This window comes from Salvia miltiorrhiza, chromosome 2 (assembly GCF_028751815.1).
Source record: "Salvia miltiorrhiza cultivar Shanhuang (shh) chromosome 2, IMPLAD_Smil_shh, whole genome shotgun sequence".
NCBI classification, from domain to species: Eukaryota; Viridiplantae; Streptophyta; class Magnoliopsida; order Lamiales; family Lamiaceae; genus Salvia; species Salvia miltiorrhiza.
This window is the reverse complement of record NC_080388.1, coordinates 41,241,626-41,260,713: the sequence shown is the minus strand read 5'-3', so window position 1 is coordinate 41,260,713 and position 19,088 is coordinate 41,241,626. Positions and strand designations below refer to the sequence as shown.

Below are 19,088 nucleotides of genomic sequence, written 5' to 3'. Positions count from 1 at the left end.
TAAAACATATACTAATAAAACATAAAAACATAGTATATTTTTGGATCAAATCAATCCCTATGCTCAGCCGCCCGTCAGGGCCGGCCTTGTTCGCTATTTGTGATTATATCAAACTAGATAGGATCATTTATTTTATTGTTGTCACAATCGCTTTTTCAGTTATAAATTTGTCCTTTTTTTTTTTTGGTGGGAAATTTGTCCTTTTTTATGTTGTACCTTTTTTTCTGGATTAGCTCATAAATAACATAAATGGAATAAAATCGTCCTAAAGGAAATTTGTGCAAAGTTGAATTTCTAAAAAACAAAAAAAAAGTGTGTAAAATCCTCAAGAACGACAAAGGACACCATTTTTGCTGTCACATCTATATTACTAAAACACAATGTGTTTGAATACCATTTAAAAAATATCACAAATATGAAATATATACCTTGTTGGAAAAATAATAAACTTGATTTATGTAGAGTATTCTAGAATTAACAAGAAACTAAAAGAAAGAAATAAAATATTAAATAGTAGATGAAATAAAATATAGAGAATTCTAAAATCTAAATATTAAATGTCCAGTTAGCTAGATTATTCTAGCAAAGTTGGTTTGACTAGATTTTTTAGGAAAAGTCGGTTTAGTAAACCGACATTAGACAACTATATATATGCATTTGTGGAGTTAAATGTTGTAGTGAAGAAAATAAGAAACTTTGGAATTCAAAGCCAATTCTTCATTCCCTACATATACACACACGTCCACACACTTGCACAATATTTCTCCATATTTTCTCCCATCAATTTAATAAAATTCTCCATTTATATATACTTATATTCCAACAAAGTGGTATCCGAGCCATAAAATCCTACCTGTGGAATGGCCAACCTACAATCGTTTCAAGTCCCCATGCTCAACAAGAGCAACTTCGACAATTGGAGCATCAAGATGAAGGCGCTATTGGGAGCCCACGACGTTTGGGAGATCGTGGAGAACGGCTATGAGGAGCCACAGGACGAGGCCGCACTATCCCAACAACAAAAGGATAGATTGCGAGACGCGAGAAAGAGAGACAAGAAGGCTCTCTGTCTCATTTATCAAGCGCTAGGGGACGATGATTTCGAGAAAATCTCGAATGCGAGCACCGCCAAAGAAGCGTGGGAGAAGCTCCAGAACGCGTGCAAAGGAGCGGAGCAAGTAAAAAAGGTACGACTTCAAACTTTAAGAGGAGAGTTTGAGTCTTTGCATATGAAAGAGTCCGAGTCAATTTCGGATTATTTTTCAAGAGTCTTGGCGGTGTCTAATCAAATGAAAAGAAATGGTGAAAAATTGGAGGATGTTAGAATTATGGAGAAAATATTACGCTCACTAACTCCAAGATTTGAGCATATAGTAATCACAATTGAAGAAACTAAAAATTTGGAGGAGATGACGATCGATCTCTTGTTGGGGTCGCTGCAAGCATATGAGGAGAAGCAAAAGAAGAAGCAAGAAATTTCAGAGCAACTTTTAAAGTTGCACGTAAGCCCGAAAGAGAAAGAAGAAGGTCCGAGCAATGGCTATGGACAGTCCGGGAGAGGACGTGGCCAAGCGCAAGATCGAGGCAGAGGCCGAGCACGTGGACGTGGTCGAGGACGAGGAGGCTTCGTCAATAGTAGTGAAAGAAAGGAGTTTACAAGTGGTCGGGGGAGGAGCAACCCGCAGTCGAGGTACGATAAATCTTCGATACAGTGTTATAATTGCCATAAATTTGGGCACTATGCTTCCGAGTGCAGAAGTGAAAAAGTAAGGATTGAAGAAAGGGCCAATTATGCCGAGAACACGAGCGAAGCAAATGGTAGTGTGCTTCTGGCATATAAAGGAGAAGCTGGAAGAGATGACACGTGGTACCTCGACACCGGTGCAAGCAACCACATGTGCGGGAAGAGAAGCATGTTCGTGGAGCTCGATGAGTCGGTAAGTGGAAACGTCTCCTTTGGTGATGAATCTAAAATTCCAGTTAAAGGAAAAGGGAAAATTTTAATTCGCTTGAAGAATGGAAATCATGAATTTATTTCCAACGTTTATTACGTGCCCAATATGAAGAATAATATATTGAGTTTGGGACAACTCTTAGAGAAAGGTTATGATATTCACATGAGAGATTATAACCTTTCAATAAGAGACGGCAAAAATAATCTTATTGCCAAGGTGCCAATGTCTAAAAATAGAATGTTCTTATTGAATATTCGAAATGACATGGCAAAATGCCTGAAAGCGTGTTACCAAGATAAGTCTTGGTTGTGGCACCTACGGTTTGGGCACTTAAATTTTGGCGGCTTGGAGTTGCTATCAAAGAAAGAGATGGTGAGAGGCTTACCATCCATCAAACATCCCGATCAACTCTGCGAAGGTTGTCTACTCGGGAAGCAGTTCAGAAAGCCATTCCCAAAGAAGTCAAGCTCAAGAGCTCAAAAGCCACTGGAGTTGATTCATGCTGACGTGTGTGGGCCGATAAATCCAAGCTCCCTCGGTAAAAATAATTATTTTCTGCTATTCATTGATGATTTTTCTAGAAAAACGTGGGTATATTTCTTGAAGCAGAAGTCAGAAGTATTTGATGCATTCAAGAAATTCAAAGCTGCCGTCGAGAAGGAGAGCGGACGACAAATCAAGGCCCTGAGGTCCGATCGAGGCGGAGAATTCACGTCAAGGGAGTTTTTAGAATTTTGCGAAGCAAATGGAATTCGACGGCCCCTGACAGTTCCGAGATCCCCCCAACAAAATGGAGTGGCGGAAAGAAAAAATAGGACAATCATGGAGATGGCAAGGAGCATGCTAAAGACGAAAAATTTGCCTAAGGAGTTCTGGGCAGAAGCAGTGGCGTGCGCGGTGTACCTGTCTAACCGATCGCCGACAAGGAGCGTGTGGGGAATGACTCCACAAGAAGCCTGGAGCGGGAGAAAGCCAGGAATTTCCCACCTAAAGGTATTTGGAAGCAAAGCCTACGTGCATGTACCAAATGAGAGAAGGAAGAAGCTCGATGATAAAAGTGAAGCATTCATCTTTATTGGGTACGACTCTAACTCTAAAGGTTATAAGTTATATAATCCAAATACCAAGAACACAGTGATAAGTCGAGACGTGGAGTTCGACGAAGAAGGAGTATGGGATTTTAATCCCAGTGGTGACTTCACCTTCATCCCACAATTCGAAGATGAAAGGACAGTCGAGCAAGTTGGAGAAGTCCAACAAGAGGTAGTGACTCCGCCAGCTTCACCTATACAAGTCACTGAAGACTCGCCACCATCTTTCTTAAATGAAAGAGCCACACCACGAGCAAGGAATTTGGATGAGATATATGAAGACACTGAATGGTTAGAAGATCTCACCTTGTTTTGCCTATCTGCTGATTATGAACCTCAAGCAGCAAATAGTGAAAATTGGCGAGTTGCAATGGACGAAGAGATCAAAGCTATAAACAAGAATGATACGTGTGAGCTCGTGACACTACCGAAAGGGCACAAGGCCATTGGAGTCAAGTGGGTGCATAAGGTTAAGAAGAATTCCAAATGTGAAGTTGAAAGATATAAAGCAAGGCACGTCGTGTAAGGATTTCGCCAAATTCAGAAGTTTGCTCAGAATGAAAAATCAAGTTTAAGGGGGAGTGTTGGAAAAATAATAAACTTGATTTATGTAGAGTATTCTAGAATTAACAAGAAACTAAAAGAAAGAAATAAAATATTAAATAGTAGATGAAATAAAATATAGAGAATTCTAGAATCTAAATATTAAATGTCCAGTTAGCTAGATTATTCTAGCAAAGTTGGTTTGACTAGATTTTTTAGGAAAAGTCGGTTTAGTAAACCGACATTAGACAACTATATATATGCATTTGTGGAGTTAAATGTTGTAGTGAAGAAAATAAGAAACTTTGGAATTCAAAGCCAATTCTTCATTCCCTACATATACACACACGTCCACACACTTGCACAATATTTCTCCATATTTTCTCCCATCAATTTAATAAAATTCTCCATTTATATATACTTATATTCCAACATACCTGACATACATTAATAAATAAAAAAACATTATTTCAAACAATAATAAAAGAAGAAAAATATCATACTCCATCCGTCCCCAAAATAAGTTCATCTTTGAGAACGGCACGGGTTTTAAAGAAAAATGGCAAAATGTATTGATAGTGGAGAAAAATATGTTATACTACTAATTAGTATTGGAAGTGATGAAAATGTGAAAAAGTGTTATAATTAGTATTGAGAGTGGTGAAAAAATGAAAAGTAAGAATAAATAAAATATTATTAGTAGTGGGATAGTTGTCCAAAAATGGAAAGAAAGAAAGGGAAACTTATTTTAGGGACGTCCCAAAAAAGAAAAAGAGGAACTTATTTCAGAGAAGAGTATAACATAAAAAGCCACCCGATTTGCAACGAAGAATTCATGACCACTATGCTGCCTGCCAAATTGCTATAACTACCCTCACTCCCCAACGCACATTTCTCTCTCTACTCTCTATCTCTCTCTCTCCCCAAAGCGACACACCATGCAACAAGCCATCTCATACAGAAACTCGCTCCCCAACGCCGCCATAGCCGGCGGATCTTCCTCTCCGCCTCCAGCGAGGGCCGCCTCCGCGGGAGAGGCGGCGATCTCCGACCTGAGAAGCGTGCGGCAGGTGGTGGAGGAGAATGCGGTGGTGGTTTTGGCGAGGCGGGGCTGCTGTATGTGCCACGTGGTCAAGCTCTTGCTCCACGGCCACGGCGTCAATCCTTCCATACTCGAAGTCGACGAGAAGAAGGAAGCAGATGTAAATGAGGAGCTGTCGAGCATCATCGGCGGCGCCCCGCCGCAGTTACCGGCGGTGTTCGTCGGCGGAGAGCTATTTGGAGGGCTGGAGAAAATTATGGGTGCGCATATTTCCGGCGAACTCGTGCCTAGGCTTAGAGAAGCTCGAGCTCTATGGCTTTAAAATCTTTTTTCTTAATTTCTAAATATTATAAATTTTGAGCTACAAGAATGCAAGAAATTATTATTATTGTTTTTGGTTTATTTCAAGATCCAGAAGGGAATAACGAAAAAGTTGAAGAAATGGTACTAGTTGCCAAACTTCTTGGATCATTATGTAAAAATCTACTGATCTCATTAGTGGTCACTTTTGACTTTGGCTTTAGTGTTGTATTTATTAATTGGATATGACTATTGTATAATCAATCCGCTTATCCTATTATCTCACATTATATTAATGAAATCTCTGATTTTGCTTTGACAAAAATTGAACGCATGTCTTAATTTTTAGGGAAAATTGCACCTAAATACATAAATTTTGCAAAAAATCCATATTTGACGCGAAGTTAGGATTTTACATTTTAATACACCAACTTTCGTTGTTGTCCAAATTTGACAAGACTTAATTCTTAAAAATTCAAAAAACAACCCCTTTTGTAAATAATTGTACAAAGACCCACTTATGTTATAATTTGGGACATTTAAACCAAAAAAAGATACTCCCTCCGTCCACGAAATGAGTACCCATATTTCCTTTTTCGTCCGTCCACGAAATGAGTACCCATTTCCCTTTTTGGCAAGTGTACCCCACACATCTCTTTAATTAATACACTCAAAAAGTGGGACCCTTAAACTATTCACACTACATTCCATACATTTCTTAAAACCCGTGACGTCCACAAATGGGTACTCATTTCGTGGACGGAGGGAGTATTTCTTTATGATGTTTTCTTTTAAACCATTTTAGGCGCGGATCAAAGATTAAAAGAAAACATCATAAGGAAATATCTTGTTTTGGTTTAAATGTCCCAAATAATAACATAAGTGGGTCTTTGTATAATTATTTACAAAAAGGGGTTGTTTTTTGAATTTTTAAGAATTAAGTCATGTCAAATTTGGACAACAACGAAAGTTGGTGTATTAAAATGTAAAATCCTAACTTCGCGTCAAATATGGATTTTTGGCAAAGTTTGTGTATTTTCACGCAATTATCCCTAATTTTTAATACTCCTTTCATCCTATCTGCACAGTCCCTTATTCTTTTTTTAAATGTCCCACAATGTAATTCACTTTCTAAATTAAATTAGCATTAATTTTTTTTTACCAAAGTAACCTTATCTAAATATAATCAAACATAGAATAAATGAGGGCAAAATTGAATAATTACATATATTTTGTATTTTCCAAATACTATTTTAATTTTCCAAGCACTATTTATTGCATTTTCTTAATATGTGTGAAAAAGAGAAGTGGACTATAGAGGTGGGACGGAGGGAGTAGTAATCATAACGAGTCTCAAATAACTATTGTAACAACAGAGTATATATATATATATATATATTCTCTCCCTCCATCAATTAGTGTTCTAAGCGAATGAACACGAATTTTAAAAATATATATATTTATTTGTTGAGTGAAAAAAGTGACACGACTTTTAAAAAAAAATAATTTATTTGTTAAGAAAATTACTAAAAATGGTAGGACACGAATTGATAAACGGATCAAAATGGCAAATTAGGACACTAATTGGTGGTCGACTCTCTCTATGAAAAACAATTCTACTTTTCTTTTTTGGGACATCTACGAACGAACATCTTATCTATTTTGGGATTATACTCCATCACTTAAAAATATTTCATTTATCTTTCCTTTTCATTTTTCATCACAATCTACATTAATTAAAATATCTTTTCACCATTTCTCAAACACTAAACAATTTTTTCCCACTGTCAATATACTCAATAACCTTTTTATTAAAATTCGTATCACTTCCTTAGAAAATTCTTTTATGGACGAAAGGAGTATAAACGAATCTTCTGAATGCAGGTATGCGGGGTATTAATTTATTCATAAATAACCAAGGTCCGTTAGTTAAAGAGAAATTAATTTGCTTATAAAACGACGTCGTTTTGGATTTTGGTGACACAGCGTTGTTTTTGCCCTGGCGTCCGATGTGTTTACGTGACAATTTTTGTCGCCAAGCCATTTTTACAATTGGGGTTTTGTGATCGTGGGGAAAATCAGAAAAATGTGAAAGGTAATGTATTATACTCTCTGCGTCTCATAAAAACATGAACATTTGTAAGTGGCACGAGTTTTAAGAAATGTTAGGTAAAAGTGTTGTGAGTGGAAAAAAGGGTCTCACTTTATGAAAAGTAGAGATGAAAAGTAAATGGATTGTGGTGCGGTAGTGTACCAAAATAGAAATGTTCATGTTTTTGTGAGACATCCCAAAATGGCAAAATGTTCATATTTTTGTGAGACGGAGGGAGTATAACGGATTTTAAAGGTGAGGTGCAATTCCAGAATTTGGTGAAAGTTTGTGTATTTAGGGACAATTAATCCTTTTATTTGTGTTCAAAGTTATATATATATATATATATATATATATATTGGTGATTGTATCAATATTTTCGACATAATCTTTTTGTCCCATCAATTTTGGCCTATTTATTTTGGACACGACTATTAACGAGAATTAAATTTACGAAGTAAAGGTGGTGACTCACATGTTATGAAAAAGTAATTGTAAATGATCATTTTTTAAAGTTGTTTGACTTATCAAAGTTGTTTGATTTTTTAGTAAAGGTGGTGGTCCACATATTTAGTGGGTCATATAAATAACTTCCTTTTGGGTCGTCTCTCCAAATACTCTTTATTTGTTTGATTTTATGAAGCTTTATTGGATAACAATTATAGATAGATTCTACTTTCATTGATCGAGTTCTATTCGAGCTAGAAGTCTTGCTAGGGTCGTCTATTTACAAGAGAAGATTGGAGACGTATTATAAGGAGGCCATATTTCGTTCATGATGGATGGGGGAAAATTCATCTGATCACTAATTAATTTATTAGCAACAAAATACCACAACTAACACGGTGCAATCGTATCATATATAGCAATTGTTGGGAACTTAATGAAATATCCTAGCCCTAGTTTTGATGATACCAAAATCCTTAAGTTTTCTTTGTAATAGACTAGAACTTTGTGAACTCAAGTGTTGGAGTTCCTTTTCTAGTTTAGCTAGTGTTCTGAAGACTGAAGACCGGAGGAATGAAGAATGAAGAACGAAGGACTGAAGACTGAAGACTGAAGAACTCGATTGTTGTTCGCAACTAAAGGGCGCAGAAGTCAAATACTGATATTTGACTAGAATGAGTTTCTCAACTGAAGAATCAGTTATGACTGATTCATCTAATGCTGGCTACGTGGAATCAGCGGATCGATACTAAAGTCAAGTATCAGTTGATATTCTTTCTCGGTCTGAACCTCCAACGTTAAAAGGAAGCTACGCAATCAAAGTACAGCCGCATTAAATGCAGAGATACAGAGGATCGTCATTTCTCTGCAGAGCATTCATTTTTGGTGATTACCTTTTCAGAGGCGCCTTACCTCCTGTACCTGAGTAGCCATTTCTCGCCAAACAAGGAACCTCGAAGATTGAAGCCTCAGCAAAATTCGAATTACTCTCCAACGGATGAATTCTTGAAGACCAACTCCGCCAACGGATCTATTCAAGACCTCTCCTATAAATTGAGCTCGAGGATCACTTCAATCTTCACCGATTCAAATACACAAGTTGAAACGCTGCTGAAATTGTAACTCAGCCAATCAAAGCCTTCCAAAGTTTGAATTGAAGAAGAGAATCACAAAGCCAAAATCAGTCCATTGCTGATTACATATATTCTCTTAGAACCTTAGGCAAATATCGTTTATCCAAAGCCTAAGTTACTGATTACAAAGAGCCTGTTCTCCGTGATCTAGTTGGTAGTTTTCGAACCTCCTTTCAACTGAGCGAAAAGAGTGTTTGAAGTTATGCGGAGTTCAGACTAGCTAGTGTTCTGACTCCAGAGAAATCTTAGTGTCCAGTGCGCGCTAAGTATGTTTGAGAAATCCAACCCAGTGTGTTGGTGCTGAAACGTGTGGTTTCAGTTCAAGGTTTGTTGTGCACCCGTAAGCATAAGCCCAGAGTGTTAGTGTGATCTACTGACCGTGGATATAGGAATTGGATTCTGAACCACGTAAAAATCCCTTTGTCGTTTATCGCTTTCAGTTTTACTTTTTTATCGGTGCTCAAACGTTCTTAACTGAAACTGACTAATCGCAAAGTGAAACATAAACCTGACAACATGTTAATCTCAAAGGCTTTTTAAAAAGGCAAAGTTTTTCGCTACGTGTGTTATTAGTTTAACTGATAAATCTTCGGATAGTCAGTAAGATTCATAACACTTCTCTGTTCAATCCAAGACTGAAGCTCTACGAGTGTATCAGTTAAAGTCTTAACTTTAACTGATATCTTTACTGAAGCATTTTTCAGTATCAGTCTTCAACCTTTTGTTAACTGTTAAAGGTTGTATTGTGTTTGTTGTTTTTGAAACTGCCCATAGGTGTATTCCCCCCATACACCTATTCTAGACCTTCCGGGACCTAACAGCAATCGAATATCGTATCCACAGAGACTGATAGGCGAAAATACTCTAAGTAATCCTAATAATTCTCTAGCAATATTCAAGTAAGAACACAAATATGATGGAAGAAATAAAACTAAAATCAAAATAAAGCAAATAAAACCAGATAAATAAACGACTGATTCTAGGGATGTAAATTCATTAATCAAATTCACATAATCAACCTATTAATTCCAATGACTAATTTAATAAATTAAGTTATGATGAGAGAGCTGATGAGGAGTGAATCCTGCATCAGCCCATCCTCTCCAATTCCTTAATATCTAATCTAACCTCATAGGGATTTCATGGTGCCAAAAAAGAAATATCATGTTTAGGCGCTCTTGGCCCCACTACAGAAAAGTAGTGGAAAGAGATAAAAGGATATCTTCTTGAACTTGAGGAGCAAAAATAGGTAATGAGACTTGCCACAGTGGCAAGATACCATAACTTTAAGGAAAGTAACAAACTTACAAGACCCGGGCCACGGTGGCAACATTGATCTAGTGCCACGATGGCCCTCTTATTTAAAAAACCTTAGGAACGTCTGCTAATAAAATATGAGGACGGTCTAGGTACCATGGTAGCACCCCGTGAGAATCCTGAATCAGAAGAGAGGACGGTTTTACCAAATGCCACAGTGGCACCTAAGTTCGGAAATTGAGAGGACCTACTTGGTCTTGGTCTCATAATGTTGCGGTCACATTCCAAATCTTATATATATTCTATCAAGATTTATACGGTTATTCCACAGGATAGGAAGTCGTTGACTTGCTTCTCAGCCAAGACCATCAGAGGACCAGAAACAAGATTGATGCTATGCTTTAGGACTTGCAGAATCAGTTGGACGAGGAATGGGAAGGCTGATTAGGGCGCGGAAGCCAGGAGTACATGCGGAGTGCGTGAAGATAGATTTTACTTTTATACCCTTCTTGTAATTTATCCTTATAAATAGAGGGACCATCGTCATTTGTAACACACTATCTCTATCTGAAAAATCAATACAAGTTAAATTCTGGCTTTTCTGCTTTGTGATACTCAGGTCTTAGCTCCATTCTTCTTCTTATTCATATTTTTTCCTTGATGTGTTGAGAGTTTACTCGTTAGATCACAAATATAATCACACACTCTCGCTAGAGCAGCATATGACATTAAATTAATAAATTCTCTATCTCTGTTAGGTCTCAAAAAAATCTACTAACTCCCAAAAACACATAAGAATAGCTCCCTATGATCCACCCATCTCCGTTAGGTCTCAAGATTAAAATCATATCATACATTCCTGAATTCGCTAAACAGTTATCTCCGCTAGGTCTCAAACCGAATAGCTACACATGCAAATTATTGGCCAGAAAATCCATAAGAAATCAAACACCAAAAATTATAAATCATAAACTGGAAGGACAAAAGGTATCAATAAATCAATCATATAAATCTAATTAACTATTTACAAACCCTATAATCAGAAAAGAAAACTAGCTAGACATCATAAAATAAATCAAAGACATAATAAATAAGAAAGCAATAAAAATAAATGAAATTGATAAAACGCGAAAAGAAATATGAATAACAGCTTGAATGTTGAAGTCTTCAATCTTGCAGAAAAATAAATCTAATCTATTAAAGCATTAAAATCCTAAGTCCAAAACTGAAAAATATGAAAGATGTGAAGAAAGGTGTCTAATAGGTCAGGAAAAGGACCTACATATAGACACAGGGGAAAAATACAGTACAGAGCTAAAAAAATACTGATAAAATTCGAAAATCCGGAAAATTCCCGAAAATTCCCGTTGGATACTATTCACTGCTGCGCACGATTTTCTTGTTTTGGCCATATCTTCCTCGTCCGAACTCGGATTTGCGAACCGTTTGCGCCTACGAACTCATATCGCGATGATCTACAACTTTCATTAAGACTAATAGTCCAAATTCGAACTCCATATTTCTGAAAAATTCACCAAAGTACGAGCAAGTATCATATTTCACAAGATAAAACAATTTAAGCCCAAAACAATCATCAAACACTCAATTCCCTATAAAATTAACATCATATGAGCGTTAAAAACCATGACAAAGTGAATGTTATCAGTGCTTAATTGCTCTCGCCATGTAGTTGAGAATCATTATATTTTTACTAGGCGTTCCTCCATCCCCACCCCCCGGCTGTGGTACAATTCCTGATACAGTAGCTTTCTTTGTTATACCAGGAGAGTGTTTGTGAGAAATACACTTGAGCGTAAATTGTAAAAGAGCTATAAACTCTTCTTTATTTTGATTCTTATTTCTCAACGGATTAGGTGCGCTTAAGAAGTTAGTCGTTGTCTAGCTTTCAATTATTCACCGTTGGTGAGATTTTGGGAAGATGCAGAGACTAAGTAAGAGGGCTTGTACTTAACTTTATATAGTGGATAATTTTCTCTGGGCGAGGGCCCCCTGACGTGGGCTGTTTAACGGACTGAGTTATCATTCTCCGTGTATTGTTCTTTTTTGTTGCATGTTACAGTCTGTGATACTGTATCATCTTTTGTTCTCACAATGATTGTTACATCACATCTCACCACATATTTTATGTATTAGTCATTCTTTCAGTTCTTACTTTTCACTTTTAATTTTGCCACTTTCAATACTAGTATAATATTTTTTCACCACTTCTAATATACTTCATAATTTTATTTTAAAATCCATGTCACTTCTCCTATAAAGTTATTTAGAGGATGCATGAAGTATATATATCTTTTAATTTCATTATCTTTAAAAGTATCGAAACACAAATGAAGCAAATATATCGCGAAACAAATAGTGCTATCTGACTATCTCTTTCTTTGAAATATTTTTTTGGGATTAATTGAGTTTCCAAAATGGATTATTTTACAGTTAAAAGGTTAAAAAATTCACATTTTATCAATCATTTTTAGATCGATCCACTTATATATAGTGGAAAGAAAAATCCAAGATTAATCTATATGTCTTTTGTTATAAGTAGTTTTTTTAGAGATGGTCCCCCTTTATATCCCGGATGGAATCTTCTGTCTCACTATTTAGTGTGTACCACTGTGTACTATTCTTAATTTGTTGTAATTTTTAATTATATTTTCTTTAATTTTAATTTATTATGCTTTAATATAATAAAAAGATAATTAACAAGGGTTCACTCATCCAATTAAGGTTTATAATTATTTTTAATATTTATTTGAATTAATAATTGATTATTTGGGTTCATTAATTTAAGTTAGGGTATATAATATTTTTAAATTTCAATTTTTAGTGATAAATATTAATTAGAGTTCATAATATAATAATATTTTTTATTTTTATAAAAAATAATTATAAAATAGATAAATTAAGAGTGGTACATGGTGGTACACACTAAATAGTGGGACAGGGGATCCCATCCGTATATATCTGACCTCCGACCCCTTATCATGCGGATCAGATCTACGTAAATAATATTTTTATTAATAGTAAACAACATATTATTAAGAATAAATAATATTTTTATTAATAATAAATGAAATTATGCTCATCACATATGATACAAATGTTAAAACATGGTATAAACATATTTGTATAAATAGAAAACATGTTTAGGAGTCTGAATTGTTTGTATTGTATTACTTGATCCTTTAGAGAATTACAACAATCCCTTTTATACGGATGAAAGGATTTGTACAAGGAAAGTCATAAGGAAGGAAACAAATAAATTTGGGATCTTGATTGAGATATTGACTTATGCTGATGGATTCTTTCTTTTCCAACACTCCTCCTCAAGTTGAGTGACGGGATTTCCGATGCTCAACTTGTCGAGAACTTCTGCAAAACTCTTGGAATTGACTGCTTTGGTAAGGATATCTGCGAGTTGGTCTTCAGATCGTACAAATGGTAAAGCCACAACACCACTTTCAATCTTTTCTTTGATAAAGTGTCTATCAACCTCAACGTGTTTCGTCCTGTCATGTTGCACAGGATTTTCGGATATATTGATAGCAGCTTTGTTGTCGCAAAACATTCGACATATTCTTGTTGGATTTAGACCCAACTCTATCAGTAGTCTTCTTAACCAAAGGACTTCACTTAGACCACTTTTGATTCCTCTGAATTCTGCTTCAGCACTTGAAAGTGCCACTACCTTTTGCTTTTTGCTTCTCCATGAGACAAGATTACCTCCAATAAAAGCAAAGTATCCAGCTGTCAATTTTCTGTCGACAGGATTTCCAGCCCAATCAACATCAGTGTAGGCTTGTATCTCTAGATGTCCAGTCTTCTTGAACAAAATTCCATAGTCAACGGTTCTCTTTAAATATATCTCACAATTCTAAGCGCTGCTTCCAAGTGGTCAGTTTGAGGTTGGTGCATAAACTGACTTACAACGCCAACGACATAGGCAATATCAGGTCGAGTATGAGAAAGGTAGATGAGTTCCCTACCAGCCGCTAATATTGTCCTTGATCAGCTAACTCCGCCCATTTCACAATTTGCAGCCCATGATTCACAGCAATAGGCATTTCTGCTGCCTTGCAATCTATCATTCCTGTTTCGGCTAGAAGATCTAGGGTGTATTTCTTCTGGTTGATAAAAATCCCTAATTTTGATCTGAGGACTTCAATCCCAAGAAAGTATTTCAGTTTCCCCAAATCCTTCATTTCAAATTCTTTAAACAAATTTTCTTTCAGCTTCTGGATTTCCTCATAGTCATCTCCTGTTATGATCATGTCATCAACATAAATGACCAAACAGGAAATAAGGTCACCTCGTTTCTTTAGAAATAAGGTGTGATCTGCATTACTCTGCTGGTACCCAAACTTCTTCATAGCCATGGTAAATCTCCCAAACCAAGCTTTGGGAGACTGTTTGAGCCCATGTAAAGTTTTCTTTAATCTGCAAACCTTCTCCTCCTCAAACTCATCCGAAAAACCTTGGGGTGCTTCCATGTATACCTCTCTTTCTTCTTCAAGCTCTCCATGAAGAAAGGCATTTGCAACATCAAACTGATGAAGATCTCAATCCTTGTTTGTAGCAATGGAGATGAGTACTCTGACAGTGTTCATCTTTGCCACAGGTGAGAAAGTTTCCGTTTAGTTGATCCCATATGTTTGTGTGTAGCCTTTTGCAACCAATCGAGCTTTATATCGCTCAATAGATCCATCGAGTTTTCGTTTGATTGTGAAAACCCATCTGCATCCTACAGTTTTATTCCCTTTCGGCAACCTGCACTTCTCCCATGTGTGATTCCGGTTCAGGGCACTAAGTTTAAGTGCATGTTCTGCTGTTTGTGGGATCTCCTCATCATATAAGGCTGCTTCATAGGCTGCTGCATTTTTGGACAAGTTTCCCTTGGCGATATTCCTAACTGAGTATTGGGAATTCTGCACAATCTTCTCTGGGGTATACCGTTTAGAAGGCACACCCCGATTACTCTGGGTGGTAGCACATATCTCCCAGTATTCCCATCCATTGTATTCTCCTCCTGTTCTTTGCATCAACAATCACATCCCGTTCGATCTTGCCACCATCTTCCTCTCCTCCATCTCATTTTCCTTCATTCCCTAATCTTCTTCTTCTTATTCTTTTACGTTCTTGAGTTTTTGTTCCATTCAACTCCGAACCATCCAAGTTTAAGTGCGAACTTGAGGTGGTAGCTGTGTAAACCTTGGAGAGTGAATCGGCGTGTAGGATTTGCACTATGTGGTCGGCCGAATTTTGCTTTCAAGGCAGTGGCCTTCATACTACATTGCAACGGCTATTTGTTCCTTGGTTTTTTCATTTTTTTCTCTTTGTTTTTCAGGTTCACTTCGCTTCGGAGTTTATTCAAACAGATGGTGTGCACTCAAATTTACCTTTGCATTTCAAAATCTGGGCTTGAACTTTGATCAAGCAGTTGGCAGGCAACAAGTATTTCCAACATTTTGAAAGCAAAATTCGTCATGGCTGTCATAACTCCAAAATCGCTGCCTGATCTCTCTAAAGCTCGAGTCACTTGATGGAACCAACTATAAGAGGTGGTTGCAAAAGCTTCTCCTCTTCTTCGAAGCGCTCGAGCTCGACTATGTCCTATTCAATGACCTTGCTCCTACATACAACGACTCTGTCTTTGGCTCTACGCAAACGCCCGAAGAACGAACTGTTGCTGATGGCACGGTCAAAAAACAAGTAGATGCAGATCTGCAGAAAAAATATGAGAAATACAATAAAACAGTCATAGGTCACCTACTCAATCACATGACGAACACTCTCTTTGATTTGTTTTTTAATGTGAAGTCTGCAAAACAGATTTGGGAGTTGTTGGAGAAGAAGTATGGAGCAGATGATGCCGGAAAAAGAAAATACGTCGTATGGAAATGGCTGCAATTTCAAATGGTGGATGACAAGCCAATCGTGGACCAACTCCATCAATACGAAAATCTTGCAGCGGAGGTTCTCAATGAAGGAATGAAAATGTGTGAAATCCTTCAAGCCAACGTATTGATCGAAAAATTCCCACCTTCCTGGGCGGACTACAGAAATCAACTCTAACACAAAAAGAGGGACTCAACTCTTCAAGAGCTGATCAGCCACATGCAAACCGAAGAGGCAAATCGCCTCAAGGATAAGTCTACTAACTCGTCTGTGAATTCATTTAATGTTAATCTTGTTGAAAGTGGTGCTGCAACAAGAAATCACACAGATTGTCATGTTCCAAAGAAATGAAAATTCTCTAGGAAATTCAACTTCAACAAAAATGACCGCAAAATTGTGAAGAAAAACACGAAGCTTACCTGCTATGTTTGCGGCATTATTGGGCATAAAGCTTTCCATTGCTTCAAGCATCAAGGGTAGCAACCATACAAGCCCGCTAGAAACCAAGATAACATTGTTGAGACATGAGATGAAGACATCATAGTTGTTGTAGTTGTCGAGGCAAACATGGTGGAAAACAAACTGGAATGGGTGCTTGATACTGGAGCCTCGAGAAGCTGGAGAAGGCGAATGCGTCTACATGGGAAACTCTAGCGTGGATGGAATTCTCGGTAAAGGGAATATTATGTTTGAAGAATGCTTTGTTTGGTCCCTCTATGCGTAGAAACTTAGTTTCTGGTGCTTTGCTTAACAAAGCAGGCTTAAAGATTGTTTTTGAGTCTGACAAAGTAGTGTTAACTAAAAATGAAGAATTTGTAGGGAAATGTTACCTTAGTCAGGGCTTATTTGTACTCAATGTAGCTACTGAAATCATGAATGAGAAGGATTCTAATTCGGCTTATATCGTTGAATCTTATAACATTTGGCATGGAAGACTTGGACACATTAATTTAGCAGCTATTGAAAAACTTCAGAAACTTGGACTAATAAATGCTTTGGACTTGCATAATTTATCTAAGTGCGAAATATGTGTAGAAGCTAAATTTGCCAAAAAGCCGTCTAAGTCTATCGAGCATAGAAAGACTGAGTTGCTTGAACTTATACACTCTGACTTAGCCAACTTTCGTAGTAGTGTTAGTAGAGGTGGAAAGAAATATTATGTGAGCTTTGTAGATGGTTATTCTAGGTACACTAGAATCTATCTCCTGAAATCTAAAGACGAAGCCGTGGAAATGTTTATTAAGTACAAAACTGAAGTAGAAAATCAATTAAACAGAAAGATTAACAGGCTAAGATCAGATAGAAGAGGAGAATATAGCACTGCGTTTCTCAAAGAGTTTTGTGAAAAAGATAGAATAGTGCATGAATTTAGTGCCCCTCATACGCCTCAACAAAACGGAATAGCTGAAAGAAAAAATAAAACTTTAAAGAATATGATTAATGTTATGCTTTTAAGTTCAGCATTGCCTGACAACATGTGGGGGAAAGCTGTGTTATCTGCTTGCTATATTCTGAACAGGGTGCCACACAAAACGTTAGACAAGACGCCGTATGAATTGTGGAAAGGATTTGCACCAAATTTAAGGTATTTAAAAATGTGGGCCTAGATAAAGTCTACCTTCCTGATTCAAAAAGAACGGCTATTGGATCAAAAACCTTTGATGCTATATTTATTGGTTATGCTTTGAGTTCTGCTGCATATAGATTTTTATCTATTGATGATAAAGTTATTTCTGAATGTCGTGATGCTGAATTTTTTAAACATATTTTTCCATTAAAGAATAATGTTCAAAGCGGTCCCGACTCTTCTGTTAATGTGCATGACAAGATATTTAGTTCCTCTAATAATGAGCATGAAAAATTTAGTGTTAATGTTGAACCTAGAAGGAGCAAACTGGAGAGAACTAAAACTTCTTATGGGCCTGAGTTTGTCACCGCTTATCTTATTGAGAACCCAGATTTAATTGATGAGTATGTTGTTTCCCTTTACTTTGTTGTTGAGGATCCCAAAACTTATAGTGAGGCTATAACTTGTGTAGATGCAGTTTTTTGGAAAGAAGCAATTCAAAGTGAATTAGAATCTATTTTGAGTGACGACACGTGGGAATTAGTTGAGTTGCCTGTTAATTGTAAAACTCTAAAAACTAAATGGATTTTTAGAAGAAAAATCAAACCGGATGGTACAATTGAGAAGTTTAAGGCTAGATTGGTAGTTTTTGGGTTTTTTCCAAAAGAAAGGCATAGATTTTTTTGACACATATTCCCCTGTTGCAAAAATCTCCATTATTAGAGCGTTAGTGGCTTTAGCAGCAATTCATAACTTGATTATACATCAAATGGATATAAAAACGACATTCTTAAATGGAGATTTGGATGAGGAAATATATATTGAACTGCCCGAAGGTTATGTAGTTCCTGGACATGAGAATAAAGTGTGCAAGTTGAAAAAATCTTTGTACGGCCTTAAACAAGCTCCTATGCAATGGTATGAAAATTTTCATAGTACTATAATTTCTGATGGATTTGTTGTGAATAACTCTGATTTGTGCGTCTACACGAAGATGTATAGTTATGATTATGTGATTATTTGCTTGTATGTTGATGACATGCTTATCTTTGGCACGAGTCTTGATGTCATATCAGAAACAAAGCATTTTTTATCTTCTAAATTTGAAATGAAAGATCTTGGTGAAGCTAATGTTATTCTTGGTGTTAAATTGAGAAAAACTAAAAAATGTATTTCATTAAGTCAATCTCATTATGTGGAAAAAATCTTAAGACGCTTTGGGTGCTATGATTTAGCTCCGGTAAGAACACCTTATGATTCTAGTATGCATCTGACAAAAAATAAAGGTGAAAGTGTTTCACAAGAAGAATATGCTAAAATCATATATAGGAAGTGTTAATTTTTACAGTAGAGATGCATTAGATTTGATGGTTCTCACGTTCTCACAAATAATGTAGTTCTCTCTAGAGCCACACCCTATATATATATATAAACTCAACTTTCATGCAATAGTTTGTAATTTGACAGATTTACTTTTGATTTTTTTTCAATCACTAATAGACTCTCTAGACTAAAGAAAGAAAATATATACAACATCAAATAGTAGTTGTAATTTGAAGTCCATGATAGACTCAATTGTTACCTATATGAAAGCAAATATCATCCTCCCACTCTAAAAATTAAAGGGGGGGGGGGCATTACACATATTAAACGTACAATTCAAGAAATAAGCTTCAGTTTTATTTAAATTATCCCACTGAAATATACAAGATCTCAACTTCCTACCTTTCCAATACTGTCAATATTAGACA

General features: G+C 36.4%; 1 protein-coding gene across 1 annotated transcript; it reads left to right on the top strand.

Moving 5' to 3' along the window:
- The first annotated feature begins 4,388 nt into the window (after positions 1-4,388).
- LOC131013463 (glutaredoxin-C9-like) lies at positions 4,389-5,256 on the top strand. Its single transcript, XM_057941556.1, has one exon. It carries the CDS (start codon positions 4,528-4,530, stop codon positions 4,951-4,953), a length of 426 nt encoding a protein of 141 aa, XP_057797539.1. The 5' UTR covers positions 4,389-4,527; the 3' UTR covers positions 4,954-5,256.
- Positions 5,257-19,088: the final 13,832 nt, after the last annotated feature.